Source organism: Leptonychotes weddellii, chromosome 1, assembly GCF_054177405.1.
Source record: "Leptonychotes weddellii isolate Sample4059 chromosome 1, ASM5417740v2, whole genome shotgun sequence".
Classification (NCBI taxonomy): domain Eukaryota; kingdom Metazoa; phylum Chordata; class Mammalia; order Carnivora; family Phocidae; genus Leptonychotes; species Leptonychotes weddellii.
Window position 1 is genome coordinate 141,197,604 of NC_138369.1, and position 23,554 is coordinate 141,221,157.

General features: G+C 43.6%; 1 protein-coding gene across 1 annotated transcript in view; it reads right to left on the bottom strand.

Moving 5' to 3' along the window:
* Positions 1–1,523: 1,523 nt before the first annotated feature.
* PLCXD2 (phosphatidylinositol specific phospholipase C X domain containing 2) overlaps positions 1,524–23,554 on the bottom strand; it is a 57,906-nt gene continuing 35,875 nt past the window's right edge. The window contains exons 4-5 of the mRNA XM_081815643.1: positions 15,945–16,046; positions 1,524–15,872 (exon numbers count right to left, since the gene is read on the bottom strand). Of these exons, the coding sequence (XP_081671769.1) occupies positions 15,672–15,872; positions 15,945–16,046 (303 nt within the window). The 3' untranslated portion in view covers positions 1,524–15,671. The remainder of the gene's footprint in view (positions 15,873–15,944; positions 16,047–23,554) is intronic.

Genomic DNA, 23,554 nt, shown 5'->3' on the forward strand with positions numbered 1-23,554 from the left:
TCCTCCTGCACCAAGACCCTTAGAGCCTCTGAGGGCATGGAGATGGGGACAAAAAGTGCAATGAAAATACACATTAACCCGAAAGCAAGGACGCATATAACAAGACTGTCACATGGGATGGAGACTTAGCTGGCCAGCCAGGAGAAGTTCCCAGTGAAGCATCAGGAATAAAAACTTTTGGTCCCCACAGATGCACAACTGATGAAGTTTCTCCCTGACTCCTCAGAGCATCTTAGGACTGAAATGAAATTCATAGGGCACAAGAATGCCGGCTGTAACTTTAGCTGGCTTCTAGAAGTATTGGGACACCACTCATGACCCTACCCAATCTGTAGGAAGAGTTCCTTAGGTTTTCTTGCTTGACCACAGGACACCATCTGGTCAGAGAGTTAACCAAGACAGGAACTGTCTATATCAAGAGACCCCCTACCTACGTATGGTATATACCATCCCACAGGCCTGCAACCAGTGGTTTCTGACCTTTTGCCTTGCAAGAATTCCTTTGATCTCTTAACTTTGCTTATGGGCACATGGCTTGAATTGGCTTTTGCCTTTAGGGCAGATTTTATTAAGTATCCATTAGTATCTTCATTTCCACTACTCAGTGAAAATCTAATTAGAGTAACAACATTACCACACTGACCTGATAGAATCTCAGCCAAAAGCAAAGCAATCAACATTTGAGTTGGTCTTTGTAGCCCAAGAACAGGCTTTCTAGTCAGTTGGCATTTTTAATTTCTGAAAATGGCTTTTATTGTCCCATTCGCACATCTGTGAGCCCGAAGAATCCAGAAAACTGCTTGTGTATTAGGAAAAAAGAGCAAAGAATTTGGATTCGCGAGACCTATGGGACTTGTGAGCTGAGTGACATTGAGAAGGGCACTCGCCTTTATTGAGTGTCGGGTTCCTTGTGTGAAAGGATGTGTCTGAACATGACACCGCCCTTACGGGGCTGTGATGAAAATGAAAGAAAACCATATGGGGAGTTTTGACGTATTTCCCTTGCTCAGAGAGAGAGATTGGACTGCGGAAATAAAAGGTCCTGGTACAATAAATGAAAAATTTGTCTCTATGTTACATTAAAATCAAACAAATCAACAAAACAATGTTTGTTGACCAGAAGAAGAGGACGATTTTCTTTCGCAATTTCAGAAAGGGATCAAAATGCTGAGCTGAGGGTGAGGAGTGTGTGTGTGTGTGTGTGTTACTTCCCTGGAGGAGAGGAAAACTACTCTGATACTGGGTTTTATGCCTGCATAGGATCAAGAACACCTGGGGGAGGGAGTCATAAATATATACTCTGAGGATCCAAGCTAATAATTTAGAAAGGACTCCATTCTCTTTTACACTTGGAATACAAATAACATAGATACCATTGGGTATTTCTCCCAAAACAGAGTGCTAAAGAACATGGGCTTTGGCCAGACAGACCCCAGTTTAAATTTCACCTCATCTTACTAGCTATCCAATATGTGTGAATTGAGCAAATTGCATAAGTTTATTATAAGGATTAAATTTTAAAAAAATGTAGATAAAAAAAGACAGTAGTTCATTTCCTGGTTGTCAGAGGCACTGGATAAAGGTGAAATGTTGTTATGAGTCCGTGTATTTCAGCTCCAACTTTTTCCCTTTATCCTAATGTTTTAGGTCACAAAAATGATAGCCTGTGAGTACAGTTCATGCGGGGTCAGCTGTCTCCAAACATGGCACCTACTCAGTGGACTTGGCAACGCGATCCCTATTTGTAATGCCTTTGTTATCACACACTGAGGTATGTATGAGGTGGGTCAGTATAAAGAGCAAATTCTCCGTTCAAAGATATTTAGCCAACCACATCTCACGGTGGCATTTCTTTATCTTGATCTTGTAAATGCTCAGGAATTGTAGCTGCTTTGGGATTTCTGCCAGACAGCTAATGGAATTTTTAGGGTGTATCCGAACGAAAGTGAAATAGAGGTTGGTAGGAAAGGAAGACCTTATGCATTTACCGCTTGAATGACACCAACAAGCCATTTGGACTCCAGGCTCACATGGGTCTCTTTGGGTTGCAATTACCAGGAGCCTTGATATGATAGATTGCTGAAGGTTCTCCTGCTTTAAGCCTCTTTCTGCCCAAATCCCAGGGATTTAGATGAGTGGATATGAGCTGAGGTGAAGTCAGCCTTGCTTTCCTCAGTGGTCAGCTGGGTACCACTATAACCAGAACACCAGCACTGATGAGACAGGACCTTCTTGGAGGGGAAGGAAAGGGGAGGAACAGGCGGGGAGCAAAGCGAAGTGTTCCCAGTCCTAGTAGTGATGGTCCCTGGAGTCTTCCCAGTCCTGTATATTTCTTAAGTAAACCCAGGGAATTTTCAAGCTAGATCTCCGCCCCTTTCTATTCCAGAGACTCAAATTCATGAGCCCCAACTTAAGTACGACATTTGAACTATGACATCATTCCAATCCTTCTCCAGGAACTAAGAAAATTAATTACAATTTCACTTCATCTCAGCTCATATCCACTAGTCAGCCTTGCTTTCCTCAGTGACCCCCCCCAACGCCCACACACACCACAATTTATGTTCCCACATGTGCTTAACTCCATGACCACTTGGGAAAAACACTGGATTGGAAATGAGGCAGAATTTGGTAGAATCCGGGCCCAGCCTCTGAGTAAACTTGGGCAAATTAATTAACTTCTGGGTTCTAACTTCCTAACTTGTAAAAGGAATAATACTGTCTATCTCGTTTAGTCAATCTCAAGAGTAACTTCCCCCCGCCTAATATCCAGTATGCCTGAAATGGGAAGAAAAGCTGGATATACTCTCAATGGCCACCAGGGTTTTGGCTTAAGCGGATGCTGTGCAGAAAGGATAGATAAGACCTATCTGTTCCTAAGGCAGCCTAAGGTATTGTGGGTAAATCTGGCCGATGCGTTGGAATGTTCTGACACACTCCCCACCCCCCTCTAAGCCACCCCCTTCACATGCATTATCTATGAACATTCTCTGGAAACCAGCCAGACGCACACTTAACATTTTACAGAGTTAATATCTTCACAGAAATGTATCAGTTTCCGTAATTCTTCCCCACATTCCTGGGAGTTAGCCACAGACTCACCCAAAATCACACATGGGATTTGTGTCTGCGTTACCCTCCGCAATGGCCTCCACTCCTGCATCGAGTTAACTGCCTGAGCCACATAAAAATTCCTGCCACAAACCACACTAAAGGGGATACACTTCAATTCCGTAAATGATTGACAAAATAGTGTCAAACATTACCTTGTTGAGTAAATGGCCCAACCCCTTCCCTAAAGGGAGTTCAGAAAAATAGGGCTTCTCTATCACCAGGGCTTCTAACAATGATAAGAGCTCGGAGCCATTGCATAGACCTGACAAGTATATAGGATGACAATATGACAACCTTTCTGGAAGAGTTAGATTCAGACCTAAAGCAGAGTGGATCATGTTTATTAAAAAGGACATATTTCTGGAATGTGTAGACTTGAAGGGGAAAAATTCCATGTTTTTTGGTGATTACTTAATAATCTTACTCCTCCTAGAGAATCACTTGATAACTTGTTCTCGAGTCTATTTCTTCCCAGTAGACCTCCTGAAGTAGGGGAAGCTTCTTCAAAGCCCCAAGCTCTCATGCGGGAGGTGACATCAGGTATTTAGTTTGTGCATGGGTCTTGTTCATGTTTATTTGTTGTTGAGCTAGGGAAGGACCCTGTGGCATTTACAACTCTGGGTAGGAGAAAAACGTCTCTGGTCAGAAGAGAATACGGGCTCTCGCCACAAAGTGCAGTACCTTCTACACTGCCTTGTGTCTGTTCTATAGAGATAGTCAGGCAAGAACTTTAGCGGTCTTCTGTCAAAGTTGGGAAACAGCCTTTCATCAGTAAATGATTGACCCAGCTGCCCTGGGTGATAAGCTTAGGTAAATAGGCTTGATTCTGCTCCAGCAATCTCAAGACCTTTAACTCCTTAGGTTCCAGAGCAGAAAAATGCATATGGCTTCCTAGGAGAGCCTATCATTTTGAGTTTGACAGTTTTCTGGACAGTGTGTTCTTCAGAATTATAATGCCAACTGTCATGCTATATCTTGAAAGTATCAAGAATTCATGCAAACAAAATTCTGGAACAGAGTTATGTTTGAAGAGCCATGACTAATGGAAGAACTTCAAGAAATCACACATACGATTTTTATAATGAAAGATAGTAAACTTTCTAAACCTTTGAAATATGTAGAGGAACAATGACGATTTTTAAAGGGGAGCAAGAATGGAAGAAAAATAACAGCCCATCTTGCAGAATATGTTGGTGGATAAATGACTGAATTCTCTTGACATGCGCCCACAACTAACATACATCTCCTTCAGTAGGCCATCATCAGAGACACCCTGGCTACAAGGCTGAACAAAGTGCTTGTATTGTGATCTTGAGAGAAAGGCCCATGACCAGATTGCCTACCTTGATTGCTGCTTTAGAATCTGGATTCTTCTCTCAAATTCCTTCTTGACTCAGCAGTGGTGGCCCATGACTGTTCCAGTCCTTGCTGAAGAGTTTGGGACGGTGGTAAGAAGCATCAACACAGGCTTTCACTTTTCCTCAAGCACTAAATCAAGGTGTTTCCCTCCATTTGCTTTCCTGCTTTCCCTGGCCCCTGCAGACAGCGGTCATGGGCTGTGACTTGCTCGCAGTCAGGTATGTTGACAGATATGAAGGAGGGAGCCTGCACTGGTCTCAGCTGCCTGGTCTGGCCAATCATTGCAGACCAGACCAGGCTCTCAGTCCTGTTCAAGCCTGATAGCAGCACCGTGGGGGCAGAAAGCAGATCTGTTAGCTATTGACTATCCAGAAAAGCTGTGACCTTGCAACCAGATCTGTGAAGTAGACTGGTATATATGGGAGGAAAATCCTTTTATTCCACTTCTTTTTCTTGTAGCAATCCCAGAAGGGAATTTGGAAGTCACTTTAGCCAATCTCTCATGTAATAGAGTTTCTTCTATTGAATTCCTGTCTGGTGAGAATCATCCGGAAATTTCTTGAACGAACCTGGCTGCCTCTTACTGAATGTGCACTATATACTAGGCATTTATATATCTATATATACATATATAGATATAGATATATAGATATATATACATAAATCCTCGTAGTAACCTTGAAATTTTATACTTATTTTATCGGTGAGGGAAGAGAAGCTCGAAGGGATAATAGTCATGCGTTGAGTAGGTGCTTCAATCAGGATTTGAACTCACTGTTCTAAAACTATACCAATGTCCATGCACTTTCTATAGTACTCCGTGGTAGGCTGAAGAGTGCCCAAAGATGTCCATGTCCAAATCCTTAGAGCCTGTGGATATGTCACCTTACATGGTAAGAGGAATTTCGTAGATGGGATCAAGTTATGAATTTTGAGATGGGAGATTATCCTGGAATATCCAGGTGGGCCAGTATATCACAGGGGTCCTTGTAAGATGCTAGAATCAAAGGAGACATGGAGACAGAAGTGGAGTCAGAGAGAGATTAAAGATGCTATGCTGCTGACTTTGAAGATGCAGGAAGGGGCCACTGGCCAAGGAATGGCTTCTAGAAGCTGAAAAGGCAAGGAAATGAATTTTCCTCTAGAACCTCCAGAAGGAATGCTGCCCTGGGCTGGCCCATTTTAGACCTCTGACTCTAGACTTGAAAGGTAACAAATGTGTGCTGTTGTAAGCCACGAAGCTTGTGGTGACTTATTATAGCAACTATAGAAAACTAATGCACACTCTCAGAAATACTCTGCTTGATGGTGAGCTCATGATCTCAGATAGGAATGCTTTTTACTGAGCCAAGCTCTACCTTCTTGAAATGGCAACTCATGGGTCCTAGTTCTTCTCGGCATTATCAGGCACTCAGGGAGGCAGTTGCAAGTGTTGGGGAAGGACGCTGGGTGGAGACTCAGAAACCAGGTTCTAGTCCCAGCACTGCCTTGGGCCAGTCTTTTCTCTCTTTCAGTTTTCTCTCCTGTAACATCAGCACCTGGACAAAAGCTCTTTGGTCCTTCCACATATAAATTTATAAGATTTTAATATCTCGTCATCTAACAATTTGAAAATACTTGAAGATATCACCATCACCCTTTTCTCAGTCTTTTCTAAACTCAACATCCCTAGTTTCTCAGGTGACATTACTTCTAGACCCTTCACCCTCCTAGCCGTCATTCTCTTGAAAGGCTCCAATTTGTCCACCTCCCTCTGAAATGTGGTGTTCAGACTTGTGCAGGGCACCCAGCCACCCCTCCATGTCTGCCAGTGTGTCTGGTTTCTCCCATCTCCCACTGCCCTCTCATGCTAGAGCCCACCTAACAAGTCCTTTGGACTTGCTTAATCTGTTCCTTTTTATCTTTTTCTATCCAACTTTACCTCTTGAAAGACAGCATCCATAATCAACAAATTCATATGTCTTAGTTTAGTTCATTTTTTTAAATAGGAAAGACCAAGGCCTATGTCGGCCATCGTTGCTTGCTTAACAACCTTTAAATGATCGTTCATTCTCACAGGTATTGATAGACAGTGGTACGTAAATTTCTTAGGATCATAGTTTCCTCTGAGAATCTGAGAAGAGCTACCGATCCTCTACTAGAAAGAAGTGCACATACTTCCAAAATTTTGTGTGTGATGTCAGGGCATTCTGGTCCTGCTGAGGTAGTCCACTGACCCCTCTGATGTGGCAAGTTAGTTCTAGACCCGCAAGCTTGTTGGGGAAGGGGGAAGCTTTTACAAAAGGTGATCTAATGTCTTCCTCCAGGTCCACTGATGCTTAGTGGAGGCCTAGAAATGAGACTGCTGGGCCCAGGTTGAGCAAACGCCCATTAAGGATGGAGGCAGGAAAGTCTTTAGGCCACAAGGCAGAGAAGTTCTCAGGTTAAACAAAGAATAGCTTTCAGTGGCCCCTTTTGCAATGAGAGCTCTGCTTCTCAGGGCCTTTCTCCACAGGATAAGTCCCATCCTTTAGACAGCAGGCCCCTTAGATTGAAGCCATCTGCTTGCCTCAGGCTTCTCCCAGTTGCATGATGCTACTGGATGGAGGCGACACTCCTGGGTCCCCCTTCCCCACCCGTGCTCTCCAAAAACACTGCCCAGCTGTGCAAACCGCCTGGTCTGATTAGCACTTTTGTTTAACTGGCACTTGCCCAGGCCATTCTGGGTGAGGTTTGAGGCACATGGGCTTTGGCCACTGTCCCTCCCTTGCAACCTTCTACCCTCTCTGAGAATGAAAGGTTTTGAATCTTAAAAATAATAACACTCCTTCAGTCCAAGTGAGCAGATCTGCCGAGGGATAAATAAAGAAACATACTGCTGATCAAGAAGAATTCCTTTGGGGGAAGGACAAAAAAAAAGCACAACAAAAATCTGGGGCATCCAGGCATCTTAACCTCAGGGATTCACAGAAGAGGACTCACTTCCCAAGTCGAGGAAGCAGGGTTTGCTCTCTGCATTGTGTGTAACCCTGGGTGTGGCCGTCAGCGGGACTGGGTGACTGGGCACCTCTCTCCTGCCCATTTAAACTGCTGCACAGGATGGCTGGGAAAGAGGGTGGTCGGGGCACGGACTTCTACAGGAGACATGGAGAGTATCCTTGCGAAAAAAGAGGGGATTTTCTATCTCAAATAGCAGTTTGTTTATATACTTATTTATTTAGTTAAGGATGTTTGGAAAGAACACAGCAAAACCTAGTTCTTGACCAAAGTGTGCAGTTGACTCAAGTGTGTGGCAGTTTTTTTTTTCCAACCTGGAAAGGATCGTAAACAAAGGTCATTCCCATAGCTTCACAGTGGATTTTTTAAAAATTTACTTTGAAAGGAAATTTTATATCACTGTTGAAAAACCCAGTATCACTTGCCATAAAGAGAAGGTAACCATAAAATAAATACAATGCAAACAAAATGGTATTAAATGTTAGCTGGAGGCTATTGCCTTTTAAAAAAATTTTTGCTAGGTAAACAAGGGTTAGAGGGTTTTCATCACTAAGCTGAGACTTTCCTCTCTACTAATCAGAATGATTAAGTGATTAATGACATGAATGTTATTCAAGGATGTGACGACCGTCCACCTCACATCATCTGGCATACCACCAGGGGCATGAACCCCACTCACTCTCTGAGCCATGCAGAGCTGGTCCAGTGATCGTGCAACTTCTCTTTCACTGTCTGAATTTATCTGTATCCCTTCTTATGAATTAGTTTTTGCTAAATCATTTACCAATCAACACAAGGGTTAGAAGTTAGCCAGGTTGAAGGGATCGTACCGGGTACTGGGAGGGGGTGGGTGCAAAGTCTCCACCCCCAAACTAAGACTAATAAAACTACTCTTGAGAATTTCTGAGTGCCAGGCTCTGGGCTAAAATGCTTTCTGTATAGTTTCTTATGTGGACTTCTCAACAACCCATCAGAGGAGGTATGATTAGTCCTATATCCTATATATTTAGAGATGTTAGTTTGCCTAAAGTTACACAGCCAGGACGTGCTAGAGTTGGGATAGAAACACAGGGCTGTGCATCTCTGAAATGCCTGTTGCCATAGCTTCCGTGCTAACTAGAATGTTCAGAACCCAGCTACAAAATGAAATCTTCATTTGTACACAATGTACCAGCTCCATTCATAGAGCAATGTCTCAACCCAAGTGTATGTTCAGATATTGAGGCAGGCCAGTGGAGTCTTTGCAATTACCCCATGCAGGTTTTACCCGCTTTGCTTATGGTTAGACCCAGCCTTAACTTCATCATGTAATTTTTTATTGAAACCAAATGGGAATGACTGAACATGGTGCATATGAAAGCCAACCAGAGGATAGTATGGTAGATTTACTAGACACTGACTAAAATACAGGTGAAAAATCTGACTCTTACCTTGTTATTCAATTGCTACATGTGATTATCCCTAATTAGCTATTGTAACATTCAACTATTTGAAATGAATGATAACATGGAATTAATTTCATCGCTACTAAATTCATACACAGGACTTTCACCTCAACCCATTATTTTTGTAAGGCAGAGGGCAAAAAGAGAAATTCACTGAAATTAAGTGGGCTCCAGTATTCTACTAAAAAGAATTAAGAATGAGGAAAATATTGGAATCTTCGTTGCCAACAGGGCCTGGACGCCCTCTCATTATTGACTCTGTGTGTGGACAAACACGTCATCTCTGCCTTGTTCTATCTCCGGGCATTTGGCAGTCGCTCAGAGTAACGTGGGCTGGAGATGGTGGTCGGGTGAGGATAAGGAGGCCAGGAGGACCTGGCCCAAGCCTACGAGAAACAGCTGAAGTGTTGGGGGGTGAAGCTCGGAAAGGCACGGGTGACAAGGCTGTGAGCACATTTCATGCTCATCTCAGGGACTGCGGGCATGGTCAGCCAGTTCCCATGGATTCCTCATCCAATATCATATGATAAGTCATCTTACTGACGCTGAGCCTATAGCCTTTATTTGTTGTTTTTTTTTTAAAGATTTGATTTTTATTTGACAGAGAGATAGAGAGCACAAGTAGGCAGAGTGTCAGGCAGAGGGAGAGAGAGAAGCAGGCTCCCCGCCGAGCAGGGAGCCTGATGTGGGACTCGATCTCAGGACCCCGGGATCATGACCTGAGCCGAAGGCAGCCGCTTAACCGACTGAGCCACCCAGGCGCCCCGAGCCTATAGCCTTTAAAAAAATTAGAAGTGGGCCGATAATAAAATGCACGTAGAATCAAGGAAAAGTGCCTGCTGAAGTTTTATATTTATTATTGGGGTTAGGCCTATTTAGGTAGTTCAAATAAAATACAAGAAAAGACATCATGTCATACCTATTAATTTTTTTTTCACAGTTAAAATGAGGTAATCTGGCTTTACAATGTTTTAGGTTGAATTAAGCAGTATGATCCAGTTTATAAGAAAGAAGGAGAGATATATTTGAATAATGATTTCCTAGGGGGGGAAAAGCCAAGTGAAACGTGTGTGAATAAGATAATTAAGCCACAAAATACATTTCAGAGTACCAAGCAGCATATATGTAAAATTTTAACTCTAACCTTAAAATTGGTACAATTTATTATTATTTTTTTACTTAACTTAGCAAACAGCATGCACTGTAATATAAAACAAGCCTAGAGGACAAACATAATATCTAATAGAGTATTTATCAGATTCACGTATCATCTGAATTGACCAAGACGTATTTTCACTATGATAATGTCTGTATTTTCTAAGTGCTGATCATAGTTGGCATATATCCAGGACAAACAATGCATACACAATCTGTATGTGATACTTATTAATATTGGGGCGTAAATTAGTAAGTATAGTAGCAGCAAGGTACCACTGTGTCTAGAATATGTTCTAAGATTTATCATATTGATACTATAGATTCATGACCGCAGTGTTATTAGTGGCTATAAACTAATAGCAAATGTAAAACTGCAAATATACAAAGCGACTGAAGGCCTGTTTGACTTCAAAGTGCTATGCTTCTCATTGGGCTACAAGCTTGTGAGCAAGCTCCTGCTAGTTGAATGAAGCACTGGCCTCAAGTTCTGGGTTCCAATCAGATTCTGTGTGTGGCTGTGGGGGAGTGGGGGGGGCAGAATTATGCCTTTGGGACAGTACGGAGCAATAACCTCGGTGGTAAGAGTGCATTTGGGCATCATTGAACACGTGTGCCTTTTTGTGTAAGTTTTGCCAGCATTCTGTTATTTATAGTAATTGGCAGATGATAAAGGATGGCCAGGAGACAAGAGGAGAAAGTGGACTTCTGTGGAGATCAGAAGGAATGAGATGGAAAATGTCTCTTGACTATTGATGAGGTTATCTCAATAGACTGTGGGATTGAGTTCCCAGTGAAGAGAAGAAAAATATTGTATCCAAACTATGTAGCTTAGAAAGGAGTCTGAAAAACCCTAAGAATAAGTTTCGTTGGAGAAAAGACTAGAACACTATATCCACTGCAGGATCGAAAGCGTTCTCTTAGAATATTTTTATAGCATTTTAAGACTGCTATTTCAACAACATCGATAGCCATTTGTACTGTATTCTTCCAGGTTCAGGGTCCGTGCAGCGATACGGGGGCCTGTATCAATATTTCTAGTAGGAAGCCGGGGAAGCCAGAAGATAAGGCGGCCATACATCCTGGGGTAGTAAAGGGCTGTCCATGATCACTTGGAGTTAGGGTCAATTTCCAGCGAAATCACTTATCCCCTAATCAATTCACTCCTGTGTATCCCAAGGTAACATTTGTGAGTGACAAAGCGATGATGGCAAATACTAGGAAGCCATCTGAGGCAGAGGGCCAAGGAGGACTGGAAAGGTGGCAGAATTTTGAGGGACAACTACGTTCTGTGCCATTCAGAACAAACTTCCTGTCAGGACATTTGATGTTAGCAGTTTCTATTCATTCCCTTGTGGCGTAACATGACTGTTTAGCATGCACTTGGGCAAGCCCACCTCTCAGAAACGCAAGTGGGCGTCGGCTGATTTCATGCAGCTACACGCATCTCGTTCTACGGATTACTAAAGGCACCAGTTCCCTCATCCCACACCACGCTTTTGAGCAATGAACCCAAATGGCATTTCTTCACACATGCCACACAAGGAAGAATGACCGAACTGGGTACCCCCGAGTATGAGGCATTTACTTTAATCATTAGGGGCCTGATGTTTTGGGGAGCTAGTCCACCAAGGTGTGCAGAACAGCACTAAAGTAGCAGACAACATCTTTATTCCAGATTAAGGAACCAAGGCAGATGTAGCACAGGGTCACTTAGCTGCAAAGCCATGAGAGAGAAGTCTCATGGCTGTGCCCCACTTGTTAGCCTGTTCCATTTCCCAGAACCTCCCAGTAAAAAACTGCAGTCAGCCCACAAAGAACATTACAAAAACTGCACCCGGGGCACGAACTCATTTGGTAAGATGACCTGAATTTGTGTAGCCCTAGTGCTTCCGTGAAAAGAAACCATTTCATTTCAGTTGTAATTTCTTCGGCTTCTCCACCGTTTGCTTAGCACTAAGCTTTCTTGCCAGGTTGTAATCATGTCTCTTTGGGGGACACTTTCTTATGGCAGGATTCAGAAACAAAATCCTGACCCACCACAAAACTGCATTTCATTCCAGAATGCTCCACCATCATCTTCTTGAACAGAAACATCCACTTTGTGATGTGAATGTGAAGTCATGAAAGAAGAACTAGGATTCTTAAGATTGATCATGACCTGGGCTCAGATCGTGTGTTTTCTTTGAGTTTATATAAAAATCCTGGGTTCGGACTGTGGCTTAACTATTCCCAAGAATTCAGGGGTCTGGACTCACTGCTGAGGAAATGACTAAACTTAATTATTAGAGGTCTCATACAGCATATATATAATAGTTTTGGCATGATCCTCTTTGGTCTGCCATTAATTTAAAATTTAATCCACAATCATTTATCATCCCTTCCATCAGTTCCATCTTGACTTCTCTCTCCAACCCTAAGAATATCTTCTGTGCCCATGAAACCACAGTGGTACTTCTAATAGGCTCCAAGTTCAAGCCTTTAAACAGTGCTCTAATCTAACTGAAACCTGTGATTGTCCCCTTTGCCACAAAGCCATGGAAATGTGGCGAATGGTCCAGAGAATTCATGAAAAACTCAGCCTACATTTCAGAAGAACTATGGCCCCAAATCCTATGAAACTAAAGCCCTCTTTGGCTCAGTCAAGTAGCTTTTTATTTGATCTTGAAGTGAATTCTGAGTAAGCACGATAGCCTTATTTGATCTTGTGAGAATAAATGATGCGGTGGGTCAACCATTTTTATTGTTGGCAGTTGCAGAATGAGTCGTAGACCTAAAGTTTATTCTCCCTCTGTCCCATCATGGAGTCTCCTGCTTGGCCTTAGGTCCAAGAGCAGAATGCATATGTCCTTTGTGATATGTTGAACAACTTTTTCTTGGAGCAGAGATTCTGCCAATTCAAGGGTGTTTATCAAGGGCGAACTGCAAATAATCTTCCTCCCATCTCCCAGAACTCCTGTGCAGAATTTCAGAAGGCAAGCCAGGCTGGCAACCCAGAGCAGTAAGGAGTGAGCACCTGCGCTTGCCACATAGAGCAGGGCTCCGTGCCCATGACCTTGGGACCGTTTTCTGTGCTTTTGGGTCATGCTTGATGACTTTTACCAGGCAAACACTGAGATGCACTTAAATGTTACGACCTAAGTGAAGTGCAATTATATCTTTTAAAACTAAAGGAAAAAATCAAGTAAACATTTCACGGAACAGTTAGCAGCCCTTGGGTGTCACTGGCGTCCTGTGTAGATACCTGCAACGCACCTGGCCTCATAGCACTGAGCACCTGGACAAAGCTGAGGCTCAAATAAAACAGAGCAGAGTAATTCTCCTCTTGCCTCCTGATCTCTTTGCCAAGTAACAGAGGGTTAAAAGAGGGGAACCGATCTAGTCCCTAGCAATGGACCAAGAGTTAAAAATAAGACCAAAATGAAACGATAATGACACAAATAAAACCCTGAGGGTAGGCCGGGGATTTCAGAGCTTGTCACTGGGGTTTAATAGCAGAATTGAGGAACAACTGAGAAAGCGAGGGCACTTCCTTTCTTACTCCTTTCCAGAGAAGGCCCTAAAAAATGGATAGCACAATCTCAGAAACCTCTCGGAGTGGGGGTTCAAATGCAAGAACAGGAAAAGTTAAACCAGATTTTCCCAGAGGCATTTGTGTTGTGACCCCCCTCCAGCCGCGGGAGCTAAAGGTCAGGGATGAACCGACTTTACAGAGAGGCTGGAAGAGCGCGAGCTGGGCATGCGCGTGCGCTTTCGGCAGCTCACCCCAGGCGCCCACGGCCGCACAGCGTGAGCACCGGCAGGGGAGGAATGGCGAGCCTCCGGGAGGTGGCCCAACGATCCTTACACACACACACATCCGTCCAGGAGTCCATGTTTATCTGCCTTAAGAATCCAGAGGCTGACATTTCCTTAGGGATCCTCAGACAGTTCTGAGGGGCATCAGCACGTACACACTCCTATGCCCCGTTTTCTTTCCAGATCCTTCCTTTCTGACCTTCTACTAGAGATTCTCCCTCAAGAACTGAGAGTTCTTCATGACCCGTTGCATCCTCTGACCCCGTGCGTGGTCTGCCAGGGGCTTCTCAGCTCTGCACCACACCCACACAATGCACACTGTCCCGACAGGCCTGGGGGAGCTGGGAACATCCCCAGCCCAGGCAGAGGTCACTCACAGTCCTGAAACGCACGGGCCCGTTGAAGATCAGGGCGGCGCTGGGCCTGGGTGAGAAAAGTTCAGGAAGCGCCTTTGTGAGTGCTCTTGAGGTAAGAAGCACTGAACTTAATCTATAAATAAATAAATGGATAAATAAATAAATAAATAGAAACACAGGAGGGCTCTTCCTAGATAAGTACCTCTTATCAATTAAAAAAACAAAACAAAACCCAAAATCCCCTCTTGAGTTTCACAGCCCTCCTGCAGGGGTGATTAGCAGGCCCAAAACAACCTGCAGAAAGTAGAACAATCGAGATGCAAACTGGAAACGTTCCAGCACTGGGTCTCTCTCACTTGATGACACACAAGTCATCCTGAATGTCCCTGAGGTAGTCTGGTTTTCACGAAGTTACAGAACAGCTCCAAACCCACTTGGAGCTTCCTCCTTAAATCCATTGCACTTGCCCACGCATCCCGCGGCTGCCCCCCAACCCGGTGCCACGATAAGGTGCCTTCCGGTAGCGTTATACCTTACACGACACAGCACAGACCCGGGTCCTCGGCAGGCAGCAATGAAATGCAATTCCAAGATCTGGCTTGAAGATCCCGTTCCAAAGAGGACTTTGCCAAAATGATGCAGGAGTTTACCTGGCAGCCATTTTGGGAAAAGGTTATAGGATTAAAACCAAAGAAATGTGGCATGCAGCAAACATGCATATCTATTTCCTGTTGGGCCCCACACTGAAAAGATCCCCCACCATTGTTCCTTTCACTTTTAAGAAGGGGCCAATAGAAATGGAAAGGAATCAATGTTTTACAACTGGGAAACACATTTCTGATACCAAAGGCAATATGCACAGTTTATCCAAAGAACGCAGGTGCCCAGTTCCCAAGCAGCAGCTATGCAAGAACAGCTTGTGGCTGGAATGGCCTGGTGACCAGAAGTCTTACTCTCTCGGGGAAGAAGTGGTAATATTCGAGATGCCAGAAGAAGTGGTGCCTGGCCCCTTTCTCCCTCAAAGCCCCAGGTTGATGTTAGAGCCACCCACGGGGCCTTCCCCACCTGCCACGAGCCATTCTTTTGCCTAAGAATGCCTTTCTGGTTCAGTCTTCTCACTGGCTCGCATACAACATCCTGGGAGACAGCAGGAAACCGGGCCAATTTGGAGACACTCGAAGGAAGCTGCAGACCCCATTTCCACATTACATTCCACATCATGAGCCACTGGGGAGACCCTGACTTTGATCACACGAAACATGCTTCTTCCCTTGGACTTCAGTTTTTTTAAAAGTCTTATTTGGGAAAAATGCAATTAAAAGCTCTGTAATTTTATCCAAATGGCCCTATGAAGAGGGGAAACTGCCCTCCTCCTCCTTCCCCATCACTGCCCAGGGGCCGTCCCAACAGGAAACCCTTCAGAACTCTGGCCTGGATCAACAAAGCCAACATTGAAATAAAAACCAAATCAGCATTTAGCCAAAGCTCTGTCCTCCTGGAGGAGGTCATTCAATTCAATGACAGTCGTGGCGAAGTCCACCAGGTCCACGAAGTCGGATGTGATGATGTTGACACCCATGGCTCCGGGCTTCTGAGTCTTCACCCAGTCCAGGATGGCAGGAAGATTCCTACACAGAAGACAGGACAGAGAGTAGAGTTGAAAAGGACTCTTCCAGAAATGGAAACAAGACATTTCCATTCGTGTAACAAAAGTACATCAATAAAAGCACAAGTCCCCCACAGTTCGTCCGTTGAAGCTGTAGATCTCTTTCAGGGATGAAGTGATGTCTATTCCAACAAAGAACTGCACTTTCAGGGTTTCTGCTCTGGAAGAGGAGATTATCTGCCTCAAGCACCAAAGAGATAACCATGTCAGTAGGACCTTGAAAGACTAAGATCAAGAGCTTAATTATTGGTAGGTTCTCTAATTTTTTTTATCACGAAAATTTTCAAACATATTGCAACGCTGAAAGAAATATACGGGCAGTGCATGCACCACCTAGCTTCTAGCACTAACATTTTTTTTTTTTTAATTTTTTATTTATTTATTTATTTGACAGAGAGAGAGATAGCGAGAGCAGGAACACAAGCAGGTGGAGTGGGAGAGGGAGAAGCAGGCTTCCTGCCGAGCAAGGAGCCCGATGTGGGACTCGATCCCAGAACCCTGGGATCATGACCTGAGCCGAAGGCAGACGCTTAACGACTGAGCCACCCAGGCGCCCTTTAGCACTAACATTTTATAGTACGTGCTTGCCACATAGCTGTCCGTCAACCCATCACTCTATCCTTCCATCAAAACATCTTATATTTTTGACAAATTCCAATGGCAAACAGCTATACACATGCCCCAAATATCCCAGTATGCATATCATTAACCAGGACTCAATATTTGTTTTAATATTTCTTTTGACATAAACTTGCACCCAATAAAATGGGCAAATCCTAAGGTACACTAGTTGAGTTGTGACAAATGTATGTACGTAATGTACACCCATATCAAGGGACAGAACATTACCAGCACCCCAGAAGGTTCCTGCATGTACCTTCCTCATCAATCCCTGCCCACATCCTCCCAGGGGCAACAATTATCCTAATTTTTTTTTCTACCATTGATTAAATTTGCCTGTTCTAGGGGGCACCTGGGTGGCTCAGTCATTAAGCGGATGCCTTTGGCTCAGGTCATGATCTCAGGGTCCTGGGATCGAGCCCCACATCGGGCTCCCTGCTCAGCGGGAAGCCTGCTTCTCCCTCTCCTACTCCCCCTGCTTGTGTTCCCTCTTTCACTGTGTCTCTCTCTGTCAAATAAATAAAGTCTTTAAAAAAAAATTTTTGCCTGTTCTAGAATTTCATGGGAGTTCAGGCAGTATGTATTCTTTTGTGTGAGGTTCTTTCACTCAGCATTATGGTTTTGGAATCCATCCATGTTGTTGCATACATCAGCAGCTTGTTCTTCATTTTAATTACCGTACTATTTCACTGCGTGAATGTACTGTAGTTTGTTTATCCATTTTCTTACTCATGAATAAATGGGATGTTACTCATTTTTGGATATTATGGCTAGAACTGTTATGGGCATTCTTATCTAAGTCTTTTTGTGGACATTTATTTTCATTTCTTTTGGATAAACACCAAGGACTAAAATTCCTTTACTACATGGTAGGCTTACATTTAATTTTATAAGAAACTTCCAGATCTTTTCCCAAAGAGGTTGTTCCATTATATAATCCCATCAACAAAGTATGAGAATCCTGGTTGCTTCAGAGCCTTTCCAAAATTTGGCAGTCTTTTTAATTTTAGCCATTCTAGTGGGTATGTAAAGATATCTAAGTGTTTTAATTTGCATTCTTCTGATGACTACTAAGGCTGAGCCGTTTGTAATGTACTTATTGGCCATTTGTATGTCTGCTTTGGAAAGTACCTGCTCAATTCTTTTACCCATTCTTTTCTTTTTTTTCTTTTTCTTTTAATTGTTGAGTTGTAGAAGTTATTTATATATTCTAGACACTAGTCTTTTCTTGGATATGCTTTTTGATATTTTAACCTTGCTTATAGCTTGTCTACTAATTTTATTAATGGCTTATTTTGGTGACGTCAATTCCTTAAATTCTTTTCTTTTATAATTTCTGTGACCTATCTAGGAAACTTTTGCTTAGTCCCAAGTCACAAAAATATTTTCCTGTTTTCTTCTTTAAGCATATGGCTTTAGCTTTCCTGTTAGATCCAAAATCTATCTCAAGCTAATTTTTATATATGGTATGAAGTAGGGGTGGGGTTCACTTCTCCCATATGGATATAGTTATTCCAGAAGTATGAGTGGCTTCTTTTTTTTTAAAGAAATTTTTTTTTTTTTTAAGATTTTATTTATTCATTTGAGACACAGAGAGAGAGAACATGAGCAGGGAGAGAGGCAGAGGGAGAAGCAGGCTCCCCGCTGAGCCAGGAGCCCGATGTGGGGCTCGATCCCAGGACTCTGGGATCATGACCTGAGCCGAAGTCAGATGCTTAACCATCTGAGCTACCCAGGCGCCCCAGTATGAGTGGCTTCTTAATGGACCACTGCTTACTCAGGGGTCTCACAAACACAGTCGGTTGGTCACATTTTACAATTCAAGGATTTTCCATGTGATATCCAGAAATGTTTTGCCTGAAGCAGCTCAACATTTAGTGACATCAACAAATGACAACAATTTAATGTGATACCTTCTGTATTAGCAGGAAATGTAAATACCATGGAGGGCAGAGGGGAGGGCGAAGTGAAGTGTACTGCATAGTCTGGCATCTGGGCAGACTTTAAGGAAGACACAACCCATAGCTTATGATTTGGTTAAGGGATGAGATTTTTTTTTTTTTTTAAGATCTTATTTATTTATTTGAGAGACAGCGAGCAAGAGCAGGGGTGGGGAGGTGGGGAGCAGAGGGAGAGGGAGAAATAGGCTCCCCGCTGAGCAGGGAACCTGATGCAGGGCTCATTCCCAGGACCTTAAGATCATGACCTGAGCCAAAGGCAGACACTTAACCAACTGAGCCACCCAGCCATCCTGGGACTGGAGACTTTTTAGGAAGGATTTGCTCTAGGTCAAAAATAAAAATACTTTTATCTTAAGGGGCCCCTTTCTCTTCCTCTGGTGACGCTCTCCTTGGTTGTCATCTTCTCTTTCCAAGCTGCCCTCCCTTTGAGCATACATCCTGACCTCTCAATCTCCTCCTAGATGACCCTGTCCAGGCCTTGCTAGCATTTCTTTTCCTCTTCTCAGGAAAATAATGATCAGTCCTGGGTCACTTCCCTCACTCAGGGACTCGAAAACTGGCCATGGGCTATAAAACGCATCTCATAAACCAATTTGCATTTTTATGTTAGTAGGTTAATTAGGATTTAATAAGCTGCCATCACAGGAGTAAGTCCATTTTTAACCGGGTCTCCCGAAGATTTAATAACCTCAATTTGACCTTAACTTATTCAGTTTCTTCCTGCCTCAGTCTCTCCCCCTGTAAAATGGGGATAAAACTACTACTTATCTCATGTAGATTTTGGGGGGGGAATTAAATAAGGTAATATATGTGAAGTGCTTAGAACTTTGCCTGGGATATAGCAAGCACTATGTGAGTGTTTGGCACAAGAGAAGAAATCATACATGGTAGAGTGTAGGGTAGAAATAGCTGAAGGCCAAGAACAAAGCGCCACAAGTAGTCTTCCCTTGACGGTAGAGACCTGCAATACATAGTGGCCCACAAGAAGGCCACTATAGTCCTGAGCCTGACCCATTCAAGACTTCTTTTTCTTTTACTTTATTTTTTAAAGATTTATTTATTTTAGACACACACACAGACTGGGGGGGGGGGGGGCAGAGAGAATCTCAAGCAGACTCTGAGCTGAGCGCAGAGCCCCACTAGGGGCTCCATCCCACGACCTGAGATCACAACCCTGAGATGACAACATGAGCCAAAACCAAGAGTCAGACACTCAACCGACTTTGCCACCTGGGTGCCCCAACACTTCTTTTTAAAATCCACTAGCCAGGGGGCGCCTGGTTAGTTCAGTCGGTAGAGCAATGTGACTCTTGATCTCAGGGTCATGAGTTCAAGCCCCACATTGGGTGTAGAGCTTTCTTTAAAAAAAGAAAAGAAAAGAAAAAAAAAAAAATCCCCTAGTCAGTGTTTAGGTATGAAATGTTGGCGCCATCTCCTGGTCGTCATGGGGAAATGAGAACTAAAAGCTTGGTAGCAACTCCAGGGGACTCCAGCCAGAGCCAAACCACAGGGGATCCTTGGAGCCTGAGCAGAGAAATGTGGGAAAGGCATCCACCTGCGGTCTATGTCAGCTTCGGGTTGCATGTATCCACCTTCCTCGTCGAGGCAAGGATCAAATAACCAGGATTACGTACAAGGACAGGAAAATGTACAACTCCCTGTGAGGAGAAGCCATTTTATTTTCTTAACTCCTGGCCTTCAGCAGGGAGAGATCAGGGCAGACGGCTGAGCCAGATACTGCCAACAGGCCTGTGAAGCACCAGGTCCCATAAGCAGAGCAGTCGATTAGAAACTTCCCTTTGCTTTTGAAGCCCACTGAGAAGCAGCCTGACCCTCTGTGTTCCCGGGTTTCTTTACAGACAGAGACGGTGTGCCTATTTGTGCCAGTCACTGTGGTAGGCATTTTCATGCTAAGACTCTACAGTTTTGTGCAGTCATACTAACCCTTTAAGAGGCGGGAAAGAGACAGCTCAGAGAGCTCAGGAAATTTGTCCAAGGCCACCCTATTGTTGAGAGACTACATTGGTATGCTAGGGCTGCCATAGAAAATGCCAGACTGGGTGACTTCAACAACAAAAACGTATTTTCTCACAGTTCTAAGACTGGGAGTCCAAGATCGAGATGTTGGCAGGTTTGGGTTCTTCTGAGGTTTCTCTCCTTGACTGGTAGATGGCCGCCTTCTTGCTATGTCTTCATGTCACCTTTTCTCTGAGCACACACACCCCTGGGGTCTCTTTGTATGTCCAAATTTCCTCCTTTTTAAGGACACCAGTCAGACTGGATTAGGGCGCACCCTAATGGCCTCATTTTAACTTAATCACCTCTTTAAAGACCCAATCTCCAACGGTCACATCCTGAGATAACTGGGGCCTAGGGCTTCAATATACGAATTTCCAGGGAACATAATTCAGCCCATACCAGGGACCAGATCAGGCTTCAGTCTCAGGCTTCTGACTTCAGTCTGTGTCCCCTTCTATGGCTCCATGGCTGCTCTGTGCTTGAGCTTAGGCAAATCTTGCTTTCGTTTGATTTCAGTGGCAGTGCAAGGTTTCTAAGAATCTAGGGAAATCTACCATAGAAATTCAGTCAGAATGGCTCTATTTCATGCCTTCCTTTCAGGGTGATGAACCAAAGCAAACAAGATCTCAGGTCCAAAGTTTCACCTAAGAGTTAGGTTAACTTCCTGCTGAAAAAAAAAAAAATCACCTCTACAACTGTGGGAAAATACACCTATCTGATCTTTTTCCTCTTGGTTAAACTGGTAACCAGTGGTCAGGAACCAGTCTGAGAGCACCCCTGTACCTCAGTTAGGACAGAGCTCTTGGGTGTTAGAAATGCTTCTCTCCTACGCTTGTTCAATTGCCCAGAGGAAATGACTGCCACTCGTCCTGCTGGCGTTTGGGAACAAACTCTTGACTTTGTTTCTCCCTGCAGTGGATGTGGAGGCCTAGGAATGCATGCTGCCTCCCTGTAATATTCTTGAGACCAGCAGAGTGGAGAGGCCCAAGTATCTTTCCAGCCTTGAGACATCTGCTTGCCACCAGCGAGGGCTCCGGCATGCCAGGATCCCTTGGCTTTGGGCACATGCCGCCATCATTATCACTAAGTGAAAGCTTTGTGCTTCCTTTGCAGCCAGATTAAAGTTCTAGGAATTTACAGGTATGAAAAGCATTGTGACTTTGGGGGTTCACAGCTGTGTCCAGGAAGATCTGACCAGATTCAGGGACTAGTAAGACAATTACAGGCCAGTGGAGCAGAAAGGAGCAGAGCGATGAAATATGCTATATTCAAGTCAGTGGTGAATATGGAAAAGGGCAACAGCACAACAGTCAGAAGTCCAGAGTTAGAGCATATTATTGACTCTCACCAGCTTTGTGGGTCTGGGTCACTTAGCCTTACTGAGTCCCAGCTGAAATGGGGGCAATAATGCTCTCTAGACCTGGAGGCTGGCTTGATTTAAGAATCAAATGAAATCATCTGCAAGAGGGTAATTTATATTCTAAATACAGTATACAGATATAACTTATCCTTATTTTTAAATACTTTCTCTCCCTTATTAGTACAACTCTCTGCACAGACTTTATTATGTTATTTTCACACTGCTTTACAGAAATTTACATGTTTATTTTTCCTGATTGACTTAAGTTCCATGAGGACAGACTATATTGTTTCCCTTGTATCCTTAGACCCAGCTCCTCCTAAGTACTCAATCTTTTTTGTTGAATGAATGCATGAATGAATAAGTGAATAATATTAATCTACAAGTTTGCCAAACGCATGAGGAAAATGGTGTGTTACATGAACATAAAAAACAAGGAAGAGTTTGTCATTCTGGATCTTTCCGAGCTACAGCACTGCTTTATGACATTCTCTTTTCCAAGTTCAGCACGAGTAATTCAGTCAGAACTGAGTCAAGCCCCACAGTAAGGGTTTCTCGTTTTGTTTATGGACAAGATAAGCAGGAGTTTTCACCAGGAAATAAAAGTTCGGGTGCTTCTTGCTATCTGAACTCTTGCCAGATGAACTCCTGTTATCTGGGGTGATGCTATCCAAACTCAGAACCAGATAGGCAGAGACACATTTTTGGAAGAATCTTTCACTACCTAAATACTGGTGCTTACCACCTGGAACTCAGGAACCGAAGCGAGTCCTGTAAATAGCCCTTGTTATCCAAACATATTCGCTTCCTCAGCTTGGATTGGGAGGATGCCCTATTCTCCAAGTGTATTGATAACATTCCCTTTACCCACATCAACAGGCACGCACATGTATACGTACAGATACGCAAGTCATGCTTTTTCTTGATGACACCTATCATTTGATAAAGAATATCATCTAATATAAAATACCTGGAGCTTCTCCTGCCTAATGGTGCAGTCAGAATCCATTCTGCTCTGAGGAAGTACGTGAAACTATGATGCTGCAGGTACCATCCGAAGCTGCTTCTCAGGACTCATTGTCGCTATGGAAGGGACAAACCTTTGCAGGTCACCTCTGAATCCCTAGCACCTGGCACAGCTGTTCTCATTTAATGCTTTTTAAATGAGTGAGTACTTGGGCCAGCTGAAAGGCGGGGCAAGTATGGGATGTGATCACACACCAGAAGTGAACACACTGCCATTGGCTTAGAGTGCTTTGCCTGAGCATCGAAGTTCAGAGAATACTTATGGTCTACTAGATATTTTAACAAAGTATTTAGCCACGTTTAATGCAAACTGCCTCAAATGCACAGCTTTTTCAAATAGAAGGTTTTTTGGTTTTTGTTTTGTTGTTATCCTAAAATCTTCAAACTGTATGATTTTACTGCTGTTTATTCAGAAGAGAATCAAGATAAGTTTTCTTTAAAAAAACCAACCAACCGGGGCGCCTGGGTGGCTCAGTTGGTTAAGCAACTGCCTTCGGCTCAGGTCATGATCCTGGAGTCCCGGGATCGAGTCCCATATCGGGCTCCTTGCTCAGCAGGGGGTCTGCTTCTCCCTCTGATCCTCCCCCCTCTCATGTGCTCTCTCTCTCTCATTCTCTCTCTCAAATAAATAAAATCTTTAAAAAAAAAAAAAAACCAACCAACCAACCAACCATAAACCTTACTTGTGGGGTAGAAGC